Source organism: Esox lucius, chromosome 14 (genome assembly GCF_011004845.1).
Source record: "Esox lucius isolate fEsoLuc1 chromosome 14, fEsoLuc1.pri, whole genome shotgun sequence".
NCBI lineage: Eukaryota > Metazoa > Chordata > Actinopteri > Esociformes > Esocidae > Esox > Esox lucius.
In genome coordinates, this window is record NC_047582.1 from 17,453,001 (window position 1) to 17,480,097 (window position 27,097).

Genomic DNA, 27,097 nt, shown 5'->3' on the forward strand with positions numbered 1-27,097 from the left:
TAAATGCAGCGAAAGACGCTACATTTTTAATTAGCGGCTGAATTATTTTTTTTGCAATTTAAACCACCTGTTGCCAATTCAGTATTCATGGGAAATATATCATACCTCTGTAAGATGAATACAAAAATACTGTATAATTTGGTGATTATCTGATGCATCTAGTTTCACAGTCTCAAAATGAACTTGTGTTGTTCTGGTCTCGGTCTTGACTCGGACTCAAACATTTCCGTGCTGTTCTGGTCTCGACTCGGTCTCGCCTCCCTTTGGTCTTCATCTCGACTCAGACTCGATTTGCTTCGGTCTTGGTCTTGACTTGGTCTTGCTTTAGGTTGTTTCAAACACAGCTCTGTATAAAAGAATGGCAAATTGAAGTGAATTACCATGATATGGTTAGTTATGAATGCTTCATGAATGGGTAAATTGATCAGAGAATTTATACATTGACCAATCATCTAAGCATTAATGATGGAGTATCTTGATTAAATGACTTAGTATCTCATTTGAACAAATTAGCAAATAACAATTAGTAGTAAAGAAAAAGTAAAATGTTTTTTTTACATTGTTCAAATTAGATACTAAGTCGTTCAAATGAGATACCAAATCATTCAAACAAGATAAACTTAGTCTCTGGACCCAAACATTTTTTTACTGCCTTAGGCTTCAAGGCTTCCGTATAATTGTATTGTGGATGATGTCAATGGTAAGATGGTAAGTAAAAAGCTATACTGGCAAGTGAAGTATGTATATACACTCACCTAAAGGATTATTAGGAACACCATACTAATACTGTGTTTGACCCCCTTTCGCCTTCAGAACTGCCTTAATTCCAAGTGGCATTGATTCAACAAGGTGCTGAAAGCATTCTTTAGAAATGTTGGCCCATATTGATAGGATAGCATCTTGCAGTTGATGGAGATTTGTGGGATGCACATCCAGGGCACGAAGCTCCCGTTCCATTGGGTTATCTATTGGGTTGAGATCTGGTGACTGTGGGGGCCATTTCAGTACAGTGAACTCATTGTCATGTTCAAGAAACCAATTTGAAATGATTCGAGCTTTGTGACATGGTGCATTATCCTGCTGGAAGTAGCCATCAGAGGATGGGTACATGGTGGTCATAAAGGGATGGACATGGTCAGAAACAATGCTCAGGTAGGCCGTGGCATTTAAACAATGCCCGATTGGCACTAAGGGCCCTAAAGTGTGCCAAGAAAACATCCCCCACACCATTACACCACCGCCACCACCACCAGCCTGCACAGTGGTAACAAGGCATGATGGATCCATGTTCTCATTCTGTTAACGCCAAATTCTGACTCTACCATCTGAATGTCTCAACAGAAATCGAGACTCATCAGACCAGGCAACATTCTTCCAGTCTTCAACTGTCCAATTTTGGTGAGCTCGTGCAAATTGTAGCCTCTTTTTCCTATTTGTAGTGGAGATGAGTGGTACCCGGTGAGGTCTTCTGCTGTTGTAGCCCATCCGCCTCAAGGTTGTGCATGTTGTGGCTTCACAAATGCTTTGCTGCATACCTCTGTTGTAACGAGTGGTTATTTCAGTCAAAGTTGCTCTTCTATCAGCTTGAATCAGTCGGCCCATTCTCCTCTGACCTCTAGCATCAACAAGGCATTTTCGCCCACAGGAATGCCGCATACTGGATGTTTTTCCCTTTTCACACCATTCTTTGTAAACCCTAGAAATGGTTGTGCGTGAAAATCCCAGTAACTGAGCAGATTGTGAAATACTCAGACCGGCCCGTCTGGCACCAACAACCATGCCATGTTCAAAATTGCTTAAATCACCTTTCTTTCCCATTCTGACATTCAGTTTGGAGTTCAGGAGATTGTCTTGACCAGGACCACACCCCTAAATGCATTGAAGCAACTGCCATGTGATTGGTTGATTAGATAATTGCATTAATGAGAAATTGAACAGGTGTTCCTAATAATCCTTTAGGTGAGTGTATGTACATGAGATGTATTCAACAAAAATTCAGTACTGATAATTGAGTTCTTTAATTTGCAGCACCTATTTATTCCTAGGAAACTTCCAGGACACAAATGTTTATCAAGAAAATAGTTAATTTACTACGGGGAGTTGACGTTGACATGGAGAATGATCCATATAGACATTATTTCATCAGAGAGGAGCTGCAAACTCTTTCACTCTGAGACCTTCAGTTAAAGAGGCAGACAATCTGACTTTCATAAGAAATAATGGTTAATCTACCAGGCTATATTGTGTTTGAAAGCAATAGCTATTTTGGGGAAGGCTTATACCCTCACACATTCATATTAAGAGCACTGGTGTGTCATTTGAGAGATACATTGTAATATCCTTGTCCCTTTTGGTCTGGCCTTGTATTCTGTCACTCCTGTGTCCCATGTGACACCCCCCTTTCAGCCATAGAGATCAAACTCCCAAGCCTTCTGCCCACCGGCCACCCATTCCTGTCCTCTCCAATTCCTCTGCTTTACTCAGTTCCAAACACAACACCCTCCTAGTCATCTCAAAGAATATTACACACACCTGTTTGACATTATTTTCCTTTCTAGTACAATCTCTTCAAGCAACATTACTTTGTCTCCCATTGTGTTACTTGTTCCTGTACCTTGTTAAGCCTTCTTAATGGCCTTGCTGTAGGTCCTGTATTACGGTTTGTCATATTTAGGCATTTTTGCTTTTGTTTTTGTTTAGCTCAGGTTAGCAATTTTAGGCCATAATGCATTTATTTGTCTTGATGCTTGAATGTCGATCTGGGTGCCATCTATTCCTTTGGTCATTTTTAGCAATCCATAATGTGAAATAAACATTCTCTTCTTGACTCCAAATTGTTGAGGGATGGTGTATGGAAAGTGTATGCAACTTAATTCTGTGGACATTTCTCAGCTAGCTCTTCCTGGGTGAGATGCCAGATTGATAATGTCCTATTGAAAAGTGCCTGTTGCACTTCTAATCTGAGGGGTGAATGGCAATTGGATTTGTTCCAGAATGGCATTCATTATCTTTGTTTGCATCCCTAAAATAAAAATGTTTTATGGAGAAATTATACCCTCCCTGTAATTTCTGCAAAATAAACTGATGTCTGTCTAAAAATGCATTCTCTGACATGCAACATACAGTGGGGAGAACAAGTATTTGATACACTACCGATTTTGCAGGTTTTCCTACTTACAAAGCATGTAGAAGTCTGTAATTTTTATCGTAGGTACACTTCAACTGTGAGAGACGGAATCTAAAACAAAAATCCAGAAAATCACATTGCATGATTTTTAAATAATTAATTTGCATTTTATTGCATGACATAAGTATTTGATCACCTACCGACCAGTAAGAATTCTGGCTCTCACAGACCTGTTAGTTTTTCTTTAAGAAGCCCTCCTGTTCTCCACTCATTACCTGTATTAACTGCCCCTGTTTGAACTTGTTACCTGTATAAAAGATACCTGTCCACACACTCAATCAAACAGACTCCAACCTCTCCACAATGGCCAAGACCAGAAAGATGTGTAAGGACATCAGGGATACAATTGTAGATCTGCACAAGGCTGGGATGGGCTACAGGGCAATAGGCAAGCAGCTTGGTGAGAAGGCAACCACTAACGGCGCAATTATTAGACAATGGAAGAAGTTCAAGATGACGGTCAGTCTCCCTCGGTCTGGGTCTCCATGCAAGATCTCACCTCGTGGGGCATCAATGATCATGAGGAAGGTGAGGGATCAGCCCAGAACTACAGAACTACACTGGAGTGGCCTAGCCAGTCTCCAGACCTGAACCCAATAGAAATTCTTTGGAGTGAGCTGAATGTCCATATTGCCCAGCGACAGCCCCGAAACTTGAAGGATCTGGAGGTCTGTATGTCAAATACATATGTCATGCAATAAAATGCAAATCAATTACTTAAAAAATCACACAATGTGATTTTGTTTTAGATTCCGTCACTCACAGTTGAAGAGTACCTATGAAGGATCTGGAGAAGGTCTGTATGGAGGAGTGGGCCAAAATCCATGCTGCAGTGTGTGCAAACCTGGTGAAGAACTACAGGAAACGTAATTGCAAACAAAGGTTTCTGTACCAAATATTAAGTTCTGCTTTTCGGATGTATCAAATACTTATGTCATGCAATAAAATGCTAAATAATTACTTAAAAATCATTCAATGTGATTTTCAGGATTTATGTTTTAGATTCTGTCACTCACAGTTGAAGAGTACCTATGATAAAAATTACAGACTTCTACATGGTTTGTAAGTGGGAAATCCTCCAAAATCGGCAATGTATCAAATACTTGTTCTCCCCACTGTATGGTAAATCTATCAGAGGATGAGCCTCCCTTTTTGATTTCCCATCATCTCAGTCTTTTAAAATAATTCAGGAATGGTTTTACAAATGGTTATATTTTTACAAATGGCTGTATTTCATATGGAGTGTTATCATTACAAATGAACTGTTGTAGAGGAAGTACAAGAAATACCTTAAACCATTTGTTATGGGTTAGGGGTTGATGTTTACCCAATATTATGGTTACAATTCACTACTACTACTAATTGATTGTCCCGCCTTATTGAATTTTTGGTTATATCATGGTCAAACTTTGTCATATTATTTTTCCATTACTTAGTAATGTTTCATATTCCTAAGTTCTGTAGGAAGGTTTGAGCGTTTCTAGAACGTGGCGTAACACCATTATGAAATGTTGCATGACATATGGCAATGAAAAAAATATGAAACCAACATTATTTCAATTTTCTAGAGATTTCATTCATACATTTTCAAATGTATGTTTTCCACTTTAACTAGTCTATGTTTCAGAAGCAGTTCCCTTATTCCACCACCTGGCACAGTGAGTATGCATTAACCTGCTGTGTGTACATTGACAGACATTCTCAAAAATGCATTGATACACTTGGGTTCACATGCTTGAAGAATGAGGCCCCAGAATCACAGCAGCAAATATTTGTTTTTAAAAACATTCCTTTGCTTTCCCTTGGAGAGTTGCCCATCAAAGGGTCTTTTGATGGTCATATCAGATATTCTTTTTTTGCTGGATCAGCTCACACAGATCAGTGCTCAACTAGGGACTGAAACCGATTTTATTTCTTAGTTTATTGAATGTAGCACATTCATTAGCTGTTGTGAGTAAATACTTCTTTTTTTTATGAAAAGGTCCTGCTCATTAAATTCATTAAACAGGCATTTTACAATAATTAGAACAGGGCATTTAGCAGAGATTTTAATTTAGATGTCATTGGCAAAATGTCATAGCTGTTTATTAGCTTAGTCTTACCCTTTTCTGCTAGATCTTACAAAAAATGAAATTGAATCTACTATTTAAATAAGCCTACATTCTTTAAAAAAAATATTCTTAGGAAATGTATATTTTTCTCTAAAAATACAGTATATTTATATTATTTGCCCCCCTGGAATTTCTTTGAACAAAATCAAATAAAAGTGTCTACCCACTGATTGACTGATACAGCGCCCTCTTTAAGTATTGGGAGAGTAAAGTCAAAATTGCTATGTATCCCGTACATTCAAACAATATGAATATATGATTAAAAGATTAATATGAGGCAAAAGTACAGCATTTCCTGAAAAAGAAGCAATTGACAAGGACAGCAACCTTAAAAGGGGTGTCATTGAAATCACCAACAAATTAGCATAGCCAGTTCAACCAGGAAACCCAAGCGGTAATTGGTCAGCAACGTATCAGCAGATGTCAGATTGCTTCTATCACAATGTCAGATGTATGTCTATTTAAACATCAGGTTACTCAATCTGATATGCGGATGTTGGTGCTAGCATGTGGGTCAAATCCACCCACCTACACTGACTCCACCTGTTTGGTTAAATAAATGGCAATGAGTTACCTCAGAGGAGCAGAACCCAATACCAAGGCGCATAGCATGTGCATTGCTGTACATAGTTCTCCAATAAATTGTTGAACTAATTCAGTACGTGGTGTTTCTGTCTGAGCCAGAATGCTGGGGTGAAAGTGTCATAATACTGTTTGCAGAAGACTTTGGCAGCATATGTTATCACTCTTTGGAATTACTTAATATTTTGCGTTGTATTTTTTGTAGTCTCCGGTAGGTTATTCCAATTGAGAACTACTCAGAACTTTCCAGAAAGTCATGATTTCAGCAGAGAAGGACGAAGAGAAGACTTCAGGGAATAGATTATTATCAATCAATACAAAGTCAAAATAAAAGATTTCTGTATTTATCAAAAAGGTTATTCCAGAATGGACATAGCCCTTTTTTCCAGCCATCCATTATTCAGCCCTGTCCCCAGCTGTAATTAACGTTCCTAACATCGTCCAAATTCATGAATGGAAACTAATAGTCCCACTACAGCAAAGCTGCATTGGAAGCGGAAAACTACTCCAAACTAAGACTAGTGTTGTTATTTAACCCAAAGAACATGACGATGTTGAATTCCTCTAAAACATATGTACGTTTCGCGATATATTTGTCATTTCAAATAAACGGGTTCATCCTGTGTTTACCGGTCAGTTTTGTTAACGATTGCATCAATTCTCACGTTCTTTCGGGAAGAGGTGTGTACGTTACAGTAAACAAAAGTTAATATTTGCTAGCTAGGAAGCAAGTTACCCAATTTGTAGCTGACATTCATCAAAGGTCAGTCAACGTTTACTTGCTTGACAGACAAAGAAAATACATAAATAGGACCAGGAAGAATACTTTTTCCAGGGAATAGAACCTTATTTGTTCGAACCAGAATACACAGAGGATGAATTGATCGAGTAGAGGCTAGAACAGCAGCTGACGATGGGGGAGATGGTTAGCTTGGTCTAACTCTTAACAAACCAACATAACCACAGGTTTAGGCCTTACTACATTACATTAGTTACTGTAAAAATGAACCACTTTTTCTGGAGCTGAATTTATTATATGTATTACTAATGTATGGCGATATATTTCATACATATTTTCAAACATGTTTTAATATGTCTTAAATACATGTAAATATATTTAAATAAATGACATTTATAGTTGGTAACATGCATTTAGCATTTACCTAACTGATTAGATTTATCTAACTGATATAGAGTGGGGAGAACAAGTATTTGATACACTGCCGATTTTGCAGGTTTTCCCACTTATATGTAGAAGTCAAATTTTTATCATAGGTACTCTTCAACTGTGAGTGACGGAATCTAAAACAAAATCACATTGTGTGATTTTTTAAGTAATTGATTTGCATTTTATTGCATGACATATGTATTTGACATACAGACCTCCAGATTCTTCAGGTTTCGTGGCTGTCGTTGGGCAATATGGACTTTCAGCTCCCTCCAAAGCTTTTCTATTGAGTTCAGGTCTGGAGACTGGCTAGGCCACTCCAGGACCTTGAGATGCTTATAAAGGAGCCACTCATTAGGTGCCCTGGCTGTGTGTTTCGGGTCGTTGTCATGCTGGAAGACCCAGCCACGACCCATCTTCAATGCTCTTATTGAGGGAAGGAGGTTGTTGGTCAAGATCTCGCGATACATGGCCCCATCCATCCTCCCCTCAAAACGGTGCAGTCGTCCTGTACCCTTTGGAGAAAAGCATCCCCAAAGAATGATGTTTCCACCTCCATGCTTCACGGTTGGGATGGTGTTCTTGGGGTTGTACTCATCCTTCTTACTCCAAACACGGTGAGTGGAGTTTAGACCAAAAAGTTCAATTTTTGTCTCATCAGATCACATGACCTTCTCCCATTCCTCTGCTTGTAGCAAATCTAGAGTACCCCCTCATGATAATTTCACTAGTAGGCCTGTGATGTCATGAGGTTTTTCAAGTACTCCCTGTGGAGAGGCCAAGTACCCCCAGGGGTCCTAATATCCCTGGCTGGGAACCACTGCACTAAAACACTACCCTGGTGGGTGAACACGTATTTCTTTGATTTTAATCTGATACTTTGAATTGAACTGAGTTCTTAGACCTAACAGGACAGTGACAGAAAACCACAGAGAACGATACAACTTGAATCTGAATTGACCATTATTACATGTTTTGTGAAATCTTAAAGTGCACTTACACTGTTGTGGATTTCATTGTTTTTGTGTTTGCATTTATAAAATAAATGTTTGCCAAAAATGTTTATATTTTTCCATATTTCTAATTACATTGAGTTATATTCTATAGATTTTGCTACTATAGTAATCCTCCTAGGCAAAACAGTTTTGATTGGATTTCGACTGTCTTCGTTGTTTCATAGTTCACAAATCTTTGCACACATTTTACAAAACACTTCACTAAAAATACAGAGATCAGCCAGTACAGTTTTGGAATTTAGATTTTTGTGGATAGATGAGTTGAAGGTGAATGTTTATCAAAGTGATGGGAAGTCACAGTTGTTGAGAAAATAAGGAGCTGCGGATGATCCAAAGCATACCACCTCATCTGTGAAGCATGATGGAGGTAGTGTCATTGCATGGCTGGCTCTGGAACGGGCCTACTTATCTTTATTGATGATGTAATGAATGGCAGCAGCAGCAGCAGAATGAATTCAGTGTATAAAAGCATCTTAGCTACTGTACCAATGTACATTAAAATGCCACCAGATTCACTGGGCGGTGCTTCACAATGTAACAGCACAATTACTCAAAACACACTGCTGACTAATACAAGAAGTTCAAAAAAAGTGGGTCATTTTAAATTGGCCAAGAGAATGTCCTGATTTAAATCTGATTGCACATGCATTTCACTTTCTGAATAAGACACTGAAGTCAGAAACAAGCAACACCTGAAAATGGTGTCAGTAAATGCTTGGCAAAGCATCACAAACCATGATACCAAAGGTTTGGTGACATCAGTGGGTCGCAGACTGACTGCTGTTATTGTTGTGGTTGAGGGATTTGCGACTAAATACTTGCTTTTGTACTTTTTACATTTGCTTTAAGTTGAATTGCCCCAATACCTCTGCTGGCATGGAACAGAGACAGTGCTGTTATTATTAGCTGGTAAAACTATGTGTTGAAATTCTCAGAAATTAATGGTGACAATCTGTACTCCTCTTATTCATATTTTCTTTGTATTTTCGTATGTCCAAAAATGAAAATTTTTACTTTACTGTTATAATACTTATGGGGGGCACCATACAGTATACTGCATATTTTTAAAGTTTATCTGAGTCATTAGGAACTCCTAAGTGTGAAAAGGCCATTCTCTACTATTAAAGGAAAGAAATTAAGATGTTTAAATCAACAGGAGTTGTGTTTTACCTTCCTTATAGAGCTCCCTGTAAGTGTACTTTGCCTCCATACACATTGAGGATGATAGTTAACGATCTCTGAACCACAACTGGAGAATTGCAGAAGTTGGTTGAATCTTTGGGTCTACAATTACATGCTCTATGACATTGCCAACAAGCAATTTGGAAATCTTGAAAGCATCACCTCTAATAAAAACATACAGTTGTGCTCATAAGTTTGCATAGCCTGGCAGAAATTGTGAAATTTTGACATTGATTTTGAAAATATGACTGATCATGCAAAATAACTATCTTTTATTTAAAGATAGTGATCATATGAAGCCATTTATTTTCACATAGTTGTTTGGCTCCTTTTAAAATCATGATGATAACAGAAATCACCCAAATGGCCCTGATCAAAAGTTGACATACCCTTGAATGTTTGCCCTTGTTACAGACACATAAGGTGACACACACAGGTAAAAATGGCAATTAAAGTTTTTTGGGTTTTTTATTGCATTAAGTGTCTGTATATAAATAGCCAATGAGTTTGTTTGCTCTCACGTGGATGCACTGAGCAGGCTAGATACTGAGCCATGGAAAAGTATATAAAAAGATAGCCAAAGACTTGCAAATGCCAGTCAGTACTGTTCGATCACTTATTAAGAATTGGAAAATTCAGGGATCTCTTGATACCCAGGTCAGGTAGACCAAGAAAGATTTCAGCCAAAAGTGCCAGAAGAATGGTCCGGGATACAAAGAAAAACCCACAGGTAACCTCAGGAAAAAAACCAGGCTGTTCTGGAAAAAGAGGTTGAGGTTGTTTCAAGGAGAACAATACGACAATACTTGAACAAAAATGAGCTGTATGGTCGAGTTGCCAGAAAAAAGCATTTCCTGGGCCAGTACCACAAAAAAGCCTACTTAAAATATGCCCGGCAACACCTTGACACACCTCACAGCTTCTGGCACACTGTAATTTGGAGTGACAAGACCAAAATAGAGCTTTATGGTCACAACCATAAGCACTATGTTTGGAGAGAGGTCAACAAGGCCTACTGTATAGTGAACAGAATACCATCCCCATTGTGAAGCATGGTGGTCATTCACTGATGTTTTGGGGGGGTGTGAGCTCTAAAGGCATGGGAATCTTGTGAAAATGTATGGCAAGATGAATGCAGCATTATTTCAGAAAATACAGGCAGACAATTGGCATTCTTCTGCATGAAAGTTGCGCATGGGATACTCTTGGACTTTCCAGCACGACAATGACCCTAAGCACAAGGCCAAGTTGATGCTCCTGTGGGTACAGCAGAAAAAGGTGAAGGTTCGGGAGTGGCCATCACAGTCTCCTGACCTTAATATCATCGAGCCACTCTGGTCTGTCTGCAAGACGAACAAAGACTTGAGGCATTTTGCCAAGACGAATGGGCAGCTATACCACCTGCAAGAAATCGGGGCCTCATAGACAACTATTACAAAAGACTGCACGCTGTCATTGATGCTAAAGGGGGCAATACACAGTGTTTAGAACTAAGGTTATGCAGACTTTTGAACAGGGGTTAGTTGTTTTTTTGTTTTACAATTGTACCATTATGTTATAACCTACAGTTGAATATGAATCCCATAAGAAATAAAAGATGTGTATCGCCTGCTCACTCATGTTTTCTTTACAAATGGTACATATATTACCAATTCTCAAAGGTTATGCAGACTTTTGAGCACAACTGTAAATGACAGTGCTAGGACTTTGCTACACTTTATTGGAACTGAGTTTTATGTGGGATTGGCATTAAAAAAGGATGTCTGTGCAGAAAAAAAACTCACTCCCCACTTTGGGGGGTATATTATATTGTGTGTGTTTTGCTTCCAAACTCTTTGTTATGATAAATGGCTTCATTGACTCAGTCAAGTAACTGAGGTTTTATAATGAAATATATCTCTAGAGAGATTTCATCTGTCTGATAAATGGTCTTATATCCCTTATGATCTCCTACCTCATCAAGCATTATAGGAGAAAGGTCATTGCTGTTATAAAGTGCATTTGGAAAGTATTCACACCTTCCCCTTTTCCATATTTTTTCCCCTTACATTATTCAAAAATAATTAACATTTATTTGTTCTCATAAATCTACACACAATACCCCATAATGACAAAGCAAAAACAGGTTCACAGAGCATTGGTTAAATATATATATATATATATATATATATATATATATATATATATATATATATATATATATATATATATATCAAAAAATAAATCTCAAAATTGAGCTGCATTAGTCATCCTTTCCACCAGTGGTAAATTGAATTGATTGGACATTAATTGGAAAGGCACACACCTGTCTATATAAACCTATCAGCCATAACATTATGACCACTGACAGGTGGAGTGAATAACACTGATAATGTCATTATCGTAAACATGAGCATCAGAAGTAGTATGAATCACGTTTCCTTTTACATCACGTGGATGGCCGGGTGCGTGTGCGTCACTTACCTGGAGAACACATGTCACCAGGATGCACTATGGGAAGGAGGCAAGCCGCCGGAGGCAATATGTTGCTTTGGGCAATGTCCTGCTGGGAAAACTTATGTCCTGCCATTCCTATAGATGTAACTTTGACACGTACCACCTACCAGAGCATTGTTGCAGACCGTGTCATGGCAACGGTAGTTCCTGATGGAATTGGCCTCTTTGAGCAAGATAATGTGCCCTGCCACAAAGCAAAAATGGTTCAGGAATGGTTTGAGGAACACAACGAGTGACTTGGCCTCCAAATTCCCCAGATCTCAATCTAATCGAGCATATGTGGGATGTGCTGGACAAACAGGTCAGATCTATGGAGGCCCCACCTCGCAACTTGCAAGATTTAGAGGGTCTGCTGCTAACGTCTTGGTGCCAGATACCACAGCACACCTTCAGAGGTCTAGTGGAGTCCATGCCTCGATGGGTCAGGGCTGTTTTTGCGGCAAAAACCTATATGATGGTAGATCTCCAGGAATAATGTTGGGCAGCCCTGCTGTAGACCTTCAAGATTAGAATTGATTTGAGTAAATTCAATCATAAAATGGAATACGTTTGGAACCCCAAATACCTAGCTCAAAACAAACTATTAGGCCTGAATGCCAAAAACCATATTCACACAGCCAAGACACAGTGGCCTAGCCAGAGCCTGGACCTCAACCTGATGAAACCTCTCTGGAGAGACCTGAAAATGTCTGTGCAGCAAAGTTCCCCATCCAACATGACAAAGCTTGAGAAGATCTATAGAAAATAATGGGATAAACTCTTCAAACACAGTTATACCAAGCTTTTAGCATCATATCCAAGAAGACCCAGGACAGTAATTGCTGCCAAAGTTGCTTCCACAAATTACTGAGTGTAGGGGTCTGTAAATACTTGTGTAATTTCTGTATTTTTGTACATTTGCAAGAATAAAAAAATAATAATCATTGTCATTATGAGGTTTTGTGTGAAGGTTTGTATGGGAAAAACATATTTTAATCAATTATACAATAACGCTGTAACGCAAGAAAATGTGGAAAAAGTAGAGAGGTCTGAATGCCGATTACATGATTAAATTACATGATTAAATTTATTAGTGCCTATAATCATTCCAAATGTTTTTTATATGTATTTTTATATTTGAATTTGTTTATGTTTTGAACAGTTAGGGTTTACCTGATTTAAACGTTTATTTGTTGAGTGTAAAATATAGTTGATAAACAAAATTGACATTATAATCCATGGCATTTCTGCATGGGTAAGTAAGAAAACAATATATTTTTACCCTGTTTTTTTTCTCCCTTCCTACCTTCTTGAAGTCCAATTAATGTTTATGCCCTTGTCCATTTAAACTCCATGCAAGACAAAGATTCAGATGGGACCTCTGAGTCCCAACTCGCCAAGCTGTTTTGATTCTTACCACACTGCTTGTTTGCCCAGGAAGTACTTCACAGGAATACATATTCACCAACCAACAACTATGAATATGCAAAGCTGCTCCGTACAACACTAACCCCATCAATTCTGGGGCTGATAATGTTTGGCCTCAAATTAAACCTGTAATTTTACAGATTTCTTACCACACAAACATTGAAACAGAATTTGCTATCCCTCCACTTTTTACAGAAAAAGGGGAAAGGAGTTTGCTTGGTTATTGTTTCAATTGAGAATTCCTGCTGTTAAGAGACATAGAAAAGAAGTATTAATATTCCTGTTAATTATCATTTTTGAGTAAATGCTTGCATTGTGTTCCTAAAATGAAAAGTGTTTCTTCTATATCTAAATCTTGTCTCCCATCCCTCAGGTTGTCCGCAAAGTCTGATGAACAAGGCCACTCTGACTTTAATCACCATCAGTATGTGTGTCCTGGCTGTGGTTTATGGCACACAACTTTCCTGTTCTCTCACTGTCAAGGTCACCCTCCATGTGCCCGAACACTTTGTAGCAGACGGTCAGTATGCTCATCTAAATACTCTATGTTGTTCTCTATTACTTTTTGTTTAATTGTTCCCCCCATCTGCCCTTCATTTAATTAGTTTGGAATAATCCATATTCTAATTTGAAATGCAGTGTAATGAACCATTGTCCATTGAAGCCAATAGCTACTAATGGAATAAGATACAAGGCAATTCATACAGTTTCTAGAGACTAATGCATTTCCATCCTGTGGTCAAACATGGGAGTTCCCTATGTTTTAGGCTGCAGTTGGCAAGATTCCAGGACTTGATGTTAGGCAAGGGCTTAGGGAAAGAAGGGAGAAAAGGAGGGAGGAGAGTGATTACGAAAAGCCCAAGGAATTTAATTAACCACTCGCTTATCTCCTAAAGCTGTCGTCTGACACATCAGCAGAACAGAAAAGGTAATCTGGCCACTGAGGCTTCAGCCCATCTATCTATCCACAAAGTTGTTGATATTACTTGGGAGAAGTGTGGTCCTGGGAACTCATTTATCAACCATGCTTAAATGTCTCCCTACATGAGGATTCTAGGATTTGGCTGCACATGCCAGTGCCCTGAAGAACAGTCCCCCTTTTTAACAATGGACACATACCAATCTATGTTTCTTGGCGCCATATCATAAGACAGCAATCTACTCATGGGCCAAAATAAGGTCAATAAGCCAGTGAGGACTGCGCTTTAAATGTTCGGGTTTCACTACTTTTTAGCCTTATAAACAATATGTTAATGTAAATCGATAATTTTGTATTTGGCATCAGATTATTCCAAAGTACCTCAGCTAATATAAGCATGCATGTTAACGTTCTTATAAGGTAGTGTTTTAGGGGAAATGCACAATAAAGTAAATAATTTCATAAGCGAAATCAGATTTGTTCTATACATCATTGAATTCTGACCATAACACACCCATACGGAGTTATACTCCCAATACATATGTTCTGTGCAAACACAATGCACATGTAAGAAAAGGCTTCACAATGAATGTGAACAGAAAAATGAAATAATTTGCCCTTTGTCCAACATGTTTTTGACACCATTTTGCATTGAAATCAGACCAAAAACCCATGTGGAACTCTTCTGCCATTCCAAAAACACTTTTCAAACCCGTTTTCTTACACAAATATGCATTATATCACAATAAATGTGAACAGAACAATTAAATAATTCACGTTATGTGCGTACAGTCCAATATGTTTATTTCACTATTTATCATTTTAATCAGACCACAAACAGCCATGTGGAACAGTTCTCCCATTCTAAATACGCAAAGCAGACAATATCTATAATTATCACATTTGTATTACATTATTTCATGATAAATAGGTTATTAGATGTTACTTACTAGACAGTTCTTGCGTTAGCATTAGCCTGTTGTTAGCATTTGTCCTTTGTTGTACGGTAACTCAGCTATCCAGCGTTTGATAACTGTAACGGACTATGGCTACATTTAGTAAAAGTGTTTTTACGTTTTGCCATTTTGTACTAATAATAATACTTATAAAACTGTTGAAAACACATATCCTTTCTTTGTCTTTTCGACATTTTTAATTCATGTTTGTTAATATTTACTAAATTATTGAAAAATGCCAATTAATGTACCCTTACTGTAAAGTGTTACTGAAATACGAATTCATGTTTTCTCAAATTGTGGTAATTTGGTATTTTAACAAGTCATATCTAAACAGACTAGGCTGTACTAGCTATTCAATTAGCAAGGCTCAAATCATTTGCCATTATAATGATAGTAAATAGCCATACGTAAAAAATACATGTAGGCTATACATTTTACAGTGGACTACTAGCCACAGATCTAAATGTTAGCTTATTTACCTAGTCATTGAAAACATTTTTTGACCACTCCACAGATTTTGTGTTAGCCAAACATAGTTCTGGCAAGTCAGTTGGGACATCTACTTGGTGCATGACACAAGTAATTTTTGCAACAACTGTTTACAGACAGATTATTTCACCTATAATTCACTATATCACAATTCCAGTTGGTCAGAAGTTTACATACACAATGTTGACTGTGCCGTAGGTTAATTGACACAATTTGAGTCAATTGGAGGTGTACCTTTGGATGTACTCAAAAACTCAGACATTATGAGAAAATCTAAATAAATCAGCCAAGACCTCAAAAAAAAAAATTATAGACCTCCTCAGGTCTGGTTCATCCTTTGGAGCAATTTCCAAATACCTGATGGTACCACGTTCATCTGTAAAAACAACAGTATGCAAGTATAAACACAATTTAACGCAGCCGTCTTATCGCTCGGGAAGGAGACGTGTTCTGTCTCCTAGATATGAACGTACTTTGGTGCGAAAAGTTCAATCCCAGAAGCAAAGGACCTTGTGAAGATGCTGAGGACCTTCTCAAGACACAGTCAGGTTAAAGCTTGGTCGCAAATGGGTCTTCCAAATGAACAATGCATACTTCCAAAGTTGTGGCAAAATGGCTTAAGGAAAACAAAGTCAATGTATTGGAGTGGACATCACAAAGCCCTGACCTCAAGCCTAAATATCTTTTTTGTCCAGAACTGAAAAAGCGTGTGCAAGCAAGGAGGCCTAAAAACCTGACTTGGTTACACCAGTTCTGTCAGGTGGAATTGGTCAAAAATGACCCAACTTGTTGTAGGAAGCTTGTAGAAAGCTACCCAAAAAGTTTGACCCAAGTTAAACAATTGAAAGGCAATGCTACTGTACCAAATACTAATTGAGTGTATGTAGACTTCTGACCCACTGAGAATGGGATGAAATTAAAAAGCTGAAATAAATAATTCTCTCTACTATTATTCTGACATTTTACATTCTTAAAATAAAGTGGTAATCCTAACTGACAGGGACATTTTACTAGGATTAAATGTCAGGAATTGTGAACAACTGACTTTAAATGTATTTGGTTCAGGTATATATAAAATCCCGACATCAACTGTATGTTAAGGATCATAGTCAGTGTAGGGAGATAGTCAGGGTGGTGGAATCAGAGATATGGCTACACTTTCTGTTTGATTTGAATTGGATCTAGTCCATCAGTTAGCACAGACATGGCTAAGTAAGCTACATACAGTACAGTGGCAAGGCATCCTCTAACATGTTGTATAATATGGTATACAGCTGAAAAACCTAAACAAACCAGAAAATGTAGTCTACACACATTAATAGTGTATCTTAAGTAAGATGCAATCTTTCAGTTGCTTTAAATGTAACACATATTGCAATAGTGGGATGTGAAGGTTACAGCTCAGACTGCACTAAACCCACTGACACCTGAATATTCTAAAGGGGGTGTGGCTGTGAAGGTTACAGCTCAGACTGCACTAAACCCACTGACACCTGAATATTCTAAAGGGGGTGTGGCTGTGAAGGTTACAGCTCAGACTGCACTAAACCCACTGACACCTGAATATTCTAAAGGGGGTGTGGCTGTGAAGGTTACAGCTCAGACTGCACTAAACCCACTGACACTTGAATATTCTAAAGGGGGTGTGGCTGTGAAGGTTACAGCTCAGACTGCACTAAACCCACTGACACCTCAACATTCTAAAGGGGGTGTCACTGGCTATGTATGTTTCCGCTCACTTCTGGTATAAATAAATTCATCCAGACTGTTTTTATGTTTTCTTCTTTCTAAATATACGTTTAACCTCTCCATGCTAACTTTTTAACTTCTACATGCTAATGATTCAAAAAACTATCTTCAGTAGATTAATTTATTGGCTCCAAACAGAAATGAAATAGGTAGAATCATGCTGCCACTAAACTGTTTTTTAAAAGGATATATAAAAACAGGGGCCACCAGGAGGGCATTTTCCATCATAGAGTCATCCCATTAGGGCAGATTATCTTGAGTGTAGGAGCATGTAGAGGCCAACAAATGTTCTAGCATGTAGGGCCCTACATGGCACTGCATCACATTATCTCCATTGGAAGGGCACCCACTAGGACACTTAATCACATTTCCTCACACACAGGGACACCCATGAGGACACTGCATTTAAATTTTTCCACTGGAATGGCACCCATTAGTGCACTGCATCACGTTCTTTTGCACATAGGGGCACCTTGGAGGACACTTTACCACTTTACACTTTTCCTCACACATAGGGGTACCTATTGGTGTACTGAATCAAGTTTCTCCACTGGAAGGGCACCCAGAGGGTACTTACTCACGTTTTCTCGCTCGTTGGGGCACCCCAGAGGGCAGGGCACTTTTTCACGTTTTCTTGCAAACTGAGCCCCCATAGAGAGCACTTTGTCATGTTCTACAGATTTGAACCCATGCAGCAACAGTGTACATGCACAACAGTCTAAAGTAAAAGGAACATCAATATTGACATTTAGCATACTAACTGTGCTGTAGATTAATATATTCATTGAAATGATTCTTGAAAAGACAGATCTCCCAATATATTTTTGTATTAATATTTTGAAATAAACAACAGATCAAAAAACATATCCTGTTTATTGTTCTAGCTAGCTAGTAAGAACAAAAAAATACTAATAAAACTATGTTCAGCAAATCAAACCACCTCCAAACTAAATGGCTGCACTACACTGCACTCCAAACTCTGCATCTAGATATACTATAATAAAACTGAAAAACTACACATGCTGTATATAATTGTTTGTAAATTTAGTGTAGATTTTGTGATTTTGTAAGAATTCTAAGTATGCGTGTACATGCATAGAAATTATAGGTGATTCTGATTATGATATGGATGATGCTGTAATAAAAACCACAGTCCAGTATAATGTGCTGAGAAAAAAGTGAAGACTATAGTGTGTTCTTCTGTTTTCTTTTGGTTGCAGGAAGCAGTTTTGTGGTGAGTGGGGGTAGCTTCCTGGATGTGTCTAACTGGCTGAACCCTGCCAAGCTGTCCCTTTATTACCAGACTAACTCCTCCACCCAGTGGGTCAGGGACTACTGTGGACAGAGGACCACTGAACCCTGTGAACAGTTGTGTGACCAGGAAACAGGTTAGTAACATCTGCTTAAGCAGGGAGACACAGTGTAGTGACAAAAACAATGAAAATGTAGGCACTCACTATGGTAAGTCACTCTGGTTGAGTCATCAAAATAATTTAAATGTAAATATGTCCCTTTATGACGTTAATTAAAAACATAAAGTGTTTTCTTAATGTTTATTATTAAACCGGTTCTTAGATATGCTGGAAAAATATCAACTCAAAGCCAAAAAAAAATAGGATGAGCCAGCTCGTTAGCCTGGCTATTCATTATTTGAAACTGTCAAAATCAAGTCATATATATATATATATATCTATCTATATATATATATATATATATATATATATATCTATATATATATATATATATATATATATAAAAATATATACAACATTTTCAGTCATGTATCCAAGGCATGGCTAGCAATGATATCATCTGACCACCAAATGTAGAAGGGCGACTGACAAATGTAGCTGAAAAAATTAAGAATGTCGGAGTAGCTTGCAACAGTCATTATGCCACAAAAACATTGTCACTGCCACAAAAACAGGGCATTACTGATAGCTAGGTAAGATTCCCCTACTTTAAATTAGGGCTATTGTAGCTAGTTCAGTTCAAAATTATCAGCATAGGGTCTACATTTATACCTGGTTCAGCCTGGTTCTGTGTGGTGTAATAACATGGCAACAGTCAGGAGTTGATGTAAGTAGTACATAATGTTAGCAGGGTTGGGTAGGCTACTTTTTTAATACAAACCTGCACTCTTAGCTTAAAGTCAATGTCGTCAGCAGCCAATGATAACCAATGGATGCTTTATTCTGAAATAACAAGCGGAATCACATTGCACCTGTATGTACAGAGGTGGTTGCGTCTAATATCATCACCTTAGGCAGAGTGCTTCCCAACACCCCTTTTCTCCTTAAATATCGTGATTAATTCCATATAATGTTTTATCTTGAAGGCAGCCCATGTTACAGCTGTCTAACAAATAGTTGCCTAATCTTCTCGGCTGTGTTGATCAGTGCATTTGTTAATAAACCTTGAAACTTGAACTATATAATATATAACACTTGAACTAATATATAACACAAGCTAGGCCTATCACCTATCATTGTTCTGAGAAAGATGCGTAGAGCAGATAACTAAATTATCTTTAAATGAGTCTGCTAATTCAGATACACACAGTTTTTACCAATTAAACTAGTGCTTCATCAGTCACTAAACTGCTTATGCGTGTCCACGTTTGGGTGCATGATGATCTCACACACACAACTGTTTTTAATGTTTTTAAAACATAAAATAAAAACAAGCATGCAGTGTGTCATAATTATTTTGCGCAAATATTATTTTTCAATATAATCCAAAAGTAATTATAAATTAAAGTATTACAATTACGATTACAATATTTTAGTTGATAATGTAACGAATTACAGTTACTGTTTATTTGTAATCAGTTACTCCCCAACTCTGAATGTTAGAAGATAACTACACTCGCAACCCACAACTTTAGGTACAATTTCACTTTTTTCACAATTTTAGTGCTGTCTGTTTTGTAAATCTTCAGCCTCCTTCCTGCTCATACTGCTGAAGTGTGTGGTTATTCCCTGGAAAGTTGTATGTATACCACACGACTAGGCTGAGGATTAGCAGCAGTAGAGGATCTCTACTGGAATGTCTTTTTGTTTGCTTTTGGTTTCACCTCTAATCCCAGGCTTATGGCATTTTTAGATTGTGAGAAACAGAAATGTAGGACCAGTCAAATAAACTGCAATCAAGCATTGTTGTGGAAAGTGAGATTTATTCATTGTCTTGGAGGATACAGACAAACAGCTTGTTCTGCCCTCAATTGTAACTTGCTCACTCTGAACTCCCCACAGAAATGTAGATAGATTTTTTTTTTTTTATAATCTTGTATACATCATTTTTCAGTTTACATTCTTGCTCACCTCCACATTCACTGACTTTGCTGTTAGGTAATGTACTTTTGTGGTTGTCCCACCTAGTTAGTGATTAATGAGTAATTAGGTGGCGAGCTTCTAGTAGCTTGCAATCGACCTGTTGTAGATGCCTGGTGTACAGGATATTACCCTACTTTCCACACACATCATAATCTCAAAGTGCTGCGCCCAGAGTGCTGACATTAGACTAGGTATGGTTTCACAAATGTCTTAACTATATTGGATCACACATATTATATTTCACTCAATTATATTTCTTAAAAAGAAAGCTTTTGGCCCAAGCTCATGGGCATTTCATAACAATTCTTTATTTATATCTTCATTGAGAAAGTCAGTGTCACTCAAAATACACTGCTTAAAAAAAATCATGGGAACAGTTTAATCACACATCAGGTCTCGATGAAGGAGATATATTAAAGATCAAAATCTTACTGTACATTGTGTAATTCGTTGAGAACAAAATGACGTAACAATGGTCATTGGAAACCAAAACCACAAACCGAAAGTAAACAGTTGAAATCAGAGGCTGTGGACAGTTTTAGCTGAAAATAAACCTCCTCTTTGGCCTTGGCCCTGGGACATAGGTTATGGTTTGCACTGAACAACAAAATGTTTACATTACATTAATGATTTAATTTGTTAGCAAACAATCTCAATAATATATAAACACAGTCACAGTATCCTCTAACCCCCTCTAACCCCCAGCACACTTTTCAAGAAACACTTAACAGTGTTGTCAGATTTGAGAAATTATGAGTGATGATTAATCAGCATTGTGCCTCAGTTAAGTATACACTGAAGGTTACCTCATGAAGATAAAGGTGAGGCAGTGAAATGGATTGGCACAATCAGCAAGACTCTTCTGCATTGGCAGAAACCTTAGTCCTCTGCTAAAACATATTTAATAGGATTTTGTGATGCTGTATTAGGGACACCAATGAAACACCTGTAAGCGAAATATACCAATACTTATGCTCACATAAAATGGGGGAATGGAACTCTGACAGTGCTGTTATTCTTAGTTTGTAAAACAAATAAATGTTGAAACTGTGATGAACAACTTTGCTAGTTGATCAGAAACCAGTTGAATTTATTCTTAAAAATTCACAACAACACAGGCAAAAAAGGCCCTGTGTGTGAACGTCTTTGCTAAAGGAAACATTTTTGTAAAACAAGAACACTCCCTGTCTGTCTGGCTTCACCTCACGACAAACAGTCATCACAATGATAAAACATTATTTTGAGGAATACAAAATTGACATGTTCTTTGAGGTAAACAACACCACTAGTCTTAGTTTGAAGTGTATTGGAGTTGTTTTCCGCCTGCAATGCAATTTTTGTTGCTCAGGACAATTCATGACTTTGGACGATGCTAATGAATCTAGTTCCAGGCTGGGAAAGACGTGAATCCTCCCCGAACAATTCAGGGTGAGCAAAATTTCACCCAAATATTAATCTAGGTGAAACTATCCCTTTAAACAGAATGTTAAATATATTTTAATACATCCCTATACCTTTCTAAAAACATATTTTTTTCCTTCTTATATTAAAATTGTTGGTGAATTACAAGGAATTACATGCATGTATACTTTTTATGGAGCCCGCGATTACATTCATGAACATATCAGCAGTGCAATTACATTCAATATCAACATACCCGATTGCTAATGGTCATTAACAAATTGCGATAACATTCACTGTCAACATATGAGTTTGGTTTACCATTGGAATCTGGCCGCTAGGGTCAGTTATGAACATATTCATTGTTAAATTGGGTCTGTTTGCAAATTTCTTGTTGGTTTTAACTTTGGATATTTTAACAGCCACCTTAATCAAGGTCTCTCTGTCACACACCCTCCAATGTCTCCCAGCATACCATCACTGTCATGATCACACCACTGGCTTGATGAATTAATGTCCAGCCTCTTCCACTGTTCTCTTCCTCCTCCCTGTATTAACTATTAACCTAATCATAGTGGAGGTCAATAAATGAATGACATGGCCCACAATAGAATATCTTATCACTGGGGGGCTGCCGATGAAATTATACTGCCTGTCTTGTTGACAGTTGCATACAAATTCAAGCCCAAATTCCACTACTCACACCATTGTCCCCCAATTTCAGTAAATACTCTCTGGTTCCTACCATAAGTAATGTGTCTTGAAATGGTCATTATCCAGCCCACCCCCCACAAAACTCCACCAAGAGATTTTGTCAATGATTAAAACATTCAAGTTCTCTAAATAGCATTGCTTGTGCTCTGAAATGGTTTAACGGTGGAAATATGAACTGTGACAACATTTTATATTTCCCGGTTTATGCTGTGAATCTTGAAATGTGAAAAGGGCTCATGTACTGTCTGAGATAAGAAACCATTCTAATTAAACATGTAATTAATCACATCAGATTTACTTCTGGGAACAATAAAGATGTAGATGATTAGTTAACACTGTGTTTAATTTAGATTTTTTGTGAATGCAAGAAATGCCCTGATGATTGAGGGGTTCTGGTTTAATAGCATTATTAAAATATCTTGTTGTGAAGATTGATTTTATTCGAGGTTTGGACTGGGAGAGGAGAAGAGAAAATGCAGAGCCATGGTTGTGTTCAAGTGCATGTGAGAGAAAATCTATAAATATGTAGATTTTTGATCTGACTATTTGTTGTAAATGCTGGGAACTGTTGGAGAAAGTGAATTATTTACAATGAGGGATATCTGAAGAAAGTCTAATCTCTCTGATATGAAAATGTATGGCCCTTCAAAAATGTAGTGACCTTCCTTGCACATTTAAAATGGTGAACCCTATATTTCATTTAATCTTGTTTCTAGCATGAAACATTGCATATTAAGCCATATTTTCTTCAATCTAAATAGTCCTGTTTACTAGGTCTGGTCCAACATCACAGGAAATACTTGGATTAGTAAACACACCATGCCATTGAAACACAGGACTGATGGTTGGTGATAATGGGGTTGTGTACGGCTACAGTATGTAGATATTTCATTAATAATTTGCCATTTCCAGCTACAATAGTTGCAACATTAACAATGTCTAATGTTATTTTGTGTGGTTTTCTTTCCAAATCAAGGACATTACTTAGTGACCCCAAACTTTTGAATTATCAATAATATTTAATTGCAGATAATTACTTAAATGAAATCCCTAATATCTCATTGGTGCAGCCCTCCACCATAGCCAAGCAATTCATAAGCAATTCCAGTGCTAAGCATTCTGCGCTAACCTCAGAGCTTATTTTATAAATATGTATAATTTTTAACAATGCATATTTTTTACAGTAAAATGTAAACACATTTACCAGTTAATATCAGATGTTGTAACAATAAATGATTTAAGAAAATATTTTTACGATCAAATGTGAGGCCCTTAACGGGTAAACAGTGTCTGTTTACATTTGCATTGTTTCCGAAGGCTGGGATAAAAAAAGTTAATAGCTTGGTTTCAGGTTGTGTATGACAATTGAACGAGTTATATTAGTTTATAATCAATGGGTTTATATCTAATTTATAATAAAGATAATTGTTATATGGATCCCAGACTTAAATAATTGTTTTACATTTCTTATTTAATGAGAATTTCTCTGAATGATATTCTATTACCTTAACATAACATATCCCTGTTTAGATTCTTTAAAGGCAGCTCTCATTAAAAAAAAGTAAATTAGAAATGCAACCTTTGTGAGCAAAGGGTGATATCACATCAAATCCTTTTACTTTGCAGGTACAGTTGGGAGAACAAGTATTTGATACACTGCCGATTTTGCAGGTTTTCCCACTTACAAAGCATGTAGAAGTCTGTAATTTTTATCATAGGTACTCTTCAACTGTGAGTGACGGAACCTAAAACAAAAATCCAGAAAATCACATTAAGTAATTAATTAGCATTTTATCATTAAAAAAGTATTTTATACAGAAAAGCAGAACTTAATTTTTGGTACAGAAAACTTTGTTTTCAATTACAGGGATTACACGTTTCCTGTAGTTCTTGACCAGGTTTACACACACTGCAGCAGGGATTTTGGCCCACCCCTCCATACAGACCTTCTCCAGATCCTTCAGGTTTCGGGGCTGTCGCTGGGCAATACGGACTTTCAGCTCCCTCCAAAGAATTTCTATTGGGTTCAGGTTTGGAGACTGGCTAGGCCACTCCAGGACCTTGAGATGCTTCTTACGGGGCCACTCCTTAGTTGCCCTGGCTGTGTGTTTTGGGTTGTTGTCATGTTGGAAGACCCAGCCACGACCCATCTTCAATGCTCTTACTGAGGGAAGGAGGTTGTTGGCCAAGATCTCGCGATACATGGCCCCATCCATCCTCCCCTCAATACAGTGCAGTCGTCCTGTCCCCTTTGTAGAAAAGCATCCCCAAAGAATGATGTTTCCACCTCCATGCTTCACGGTTGGGATGGTGTTCTTGGGGTTGTACTCATCCTTCTTTTTCCTCCAAACACGGCGAGTGGAGTTTAGACCAAAAAGCTCTATTTTTGTCTCATCAGACCACATGACCTTTTCCCATTCCTCCTCTGGATCATCCAGATGGTCATTGGCAAACTTCAGACGGGCCTGGACATGCGCTGGCTTGAGCAGGGGGACCTTGCATGCGCTGCAGGATTTTAATCCATGACGGCGTAGTGTGTTACTAATGGTTTTCTTTGAGACTGTGGTCCCAGCTCTATTCAGGTCATTGACCAGGTCCTGCCGTGTAGTTCTGGGCTGATCCCTCACCTTCCTCATGATCATTGATGCCCCATGAGGTGAGATCTTGCATGGAGCCCCTGACCGTCATCTTGAACTTCTTCCATTTTCTAATAATTGCGCCAACAGCCTTCTCACCAAGCTGCTTGCCTATTGTCCTGTAGCCCATCCCAGCCTTGTGCAGGTCTACAATTTTATCCCTGATGTCCTTACACAGCTCTCTGGTCTTGGCCATTGTGGAGAGGTTGGAGTCTGTTTGATTGAGTGTGTGGACAGGTGTCTTTTATACAGGTAACGAGTTCAAACAGTTGCAGTCAATACAGGTAATGAGTGGAGAACAGGAGGGCTTCTTAAAGAAAAACTAACAGATCTGTGAGAGCCGGAATTCTTACTGGTTGGTAGGTGATCAAATACTTATGTCATGCAATAAAAGGCAAATTAATTATTTAAAAATCATACAATGTGATTTTCTGGATTTTTGTTGAAGTGTACCTGTGATAAAAATGACAGACCTCTACATGCTTTATAAGTAGGAAAACCTGCAAAATCGGCAGTGTATCAAATACTTGTTCTCCCCACCGTAGGTACTCAGCAGGTAGTTAGCAACACAAAGTTCTGTACATTCTCACATTCCCTGTTGACTTAGCTACTAGTGCATTAATTTAACCTCTAGTGCAGCCCCATAACCTCACTTAATGAATTATTAAGGACTTGGTTTTTAAATTTGAATGGCATTTCATTACTCCTCTCAACATGTTTTTTACAGTGTTATGCCCATCTGAAAGAACCCTAAAGACCAGTTTATAGGTTTGCGCTATGAAATTACAACGTTATCACCAACTCAAACCCACAACGTCAATATAGACATTTAACACCTGTACTGTAGGCTTTTAAAAAGAGCTGTACCAAACATAGAAGATTAGCATTAAGTAGTTTATTTATTTTAATATCACAGAAAGCGCCATAAATGTTTTTCTTACCATAATAAGTCAATATTGTACATGAATTCACTGATCAATGATTCTTGAAGGGAATATGTAGCATAATATGCAAAGAGATTTATATTTAGTTTATTCTCATTTATTTTTTGATGTTAATTGGAATAATAACTAGCAATAACGGGGTCAAACAATATTACAATTTGAAGGGTACAATATTATTGCTATTATTTATATAGTAGTACTAGAATTACCTAATCAGTTTCATATGCCCTTAGCCCTCATAAACAATGCAAAACAAAATGCAGTAATAAAACCTTGTGAAATTGAGTTATTGATGTGAAATCCAGTGTACCCATTGGGAATATAGACAGGGCTGAATAATATATTGTGTAATGCAGGCACACAGGTAAAAAAGATGTAGTGAACAATCTTCTGAATATCAACATACTGCATTTCAATGAAATGAGGAAGGTATTGTCCCTAAAATAGAATTCTACCATAGATGACAATCATCTGTTATCTTATTCATAGCATTTTGCAAAACCCCAGTCATACATGGGCCCATAGCAAAAGAAACATTCAGGATGAAGTCTGGAGCAGTTTTCTATGGCTATGGTGGATAAGAGTTAGTCTAAACACAGCGAAGCGATAATACCTGTATTTATTCCTTGCTGAAATGTTCAATAGGCCAATCACAACTACTTATTTCTATAACAAAAGATTGTTCAGAAACACAATGTTCTGCAGCAGACTCAGGGCTGAGTTGGATGCATAGCAGGATACAGATCATTAATCATCTCCCTGAGGCCTGGGTAGAAAACCTGTGGATCTTTCACCTGCTTTG

General features: G+C 37.7%; 1 protein-coding gene across 2 annotated transcripts in view; it reads left to right on the forward strand.

Moving 5' to 3' along the window:
- Nucleotides 1-27,097, forward strand: part of LOC105014997 (astrotactin-2) — a 410,989-nt gene that overhangs the window by 184,830 nt on the left and 199,062 nt on the right. For both annotated transcript variants that reach the window (XM_020053557.3, XM_034296748.1), the window contains exons 6-7: nt 13,523-13,669; nt 18,486-18,653. In XM_020053557.3, the coding sequence (XP_019909116.1) occupies nt 13,523-13,669; nt 18,486-18,653 (315 nt within the window). The remainder of the gene's footprint in view (nt 1-13,522; nt 13,670-18,485; nt 18,654-27,097) is intronic.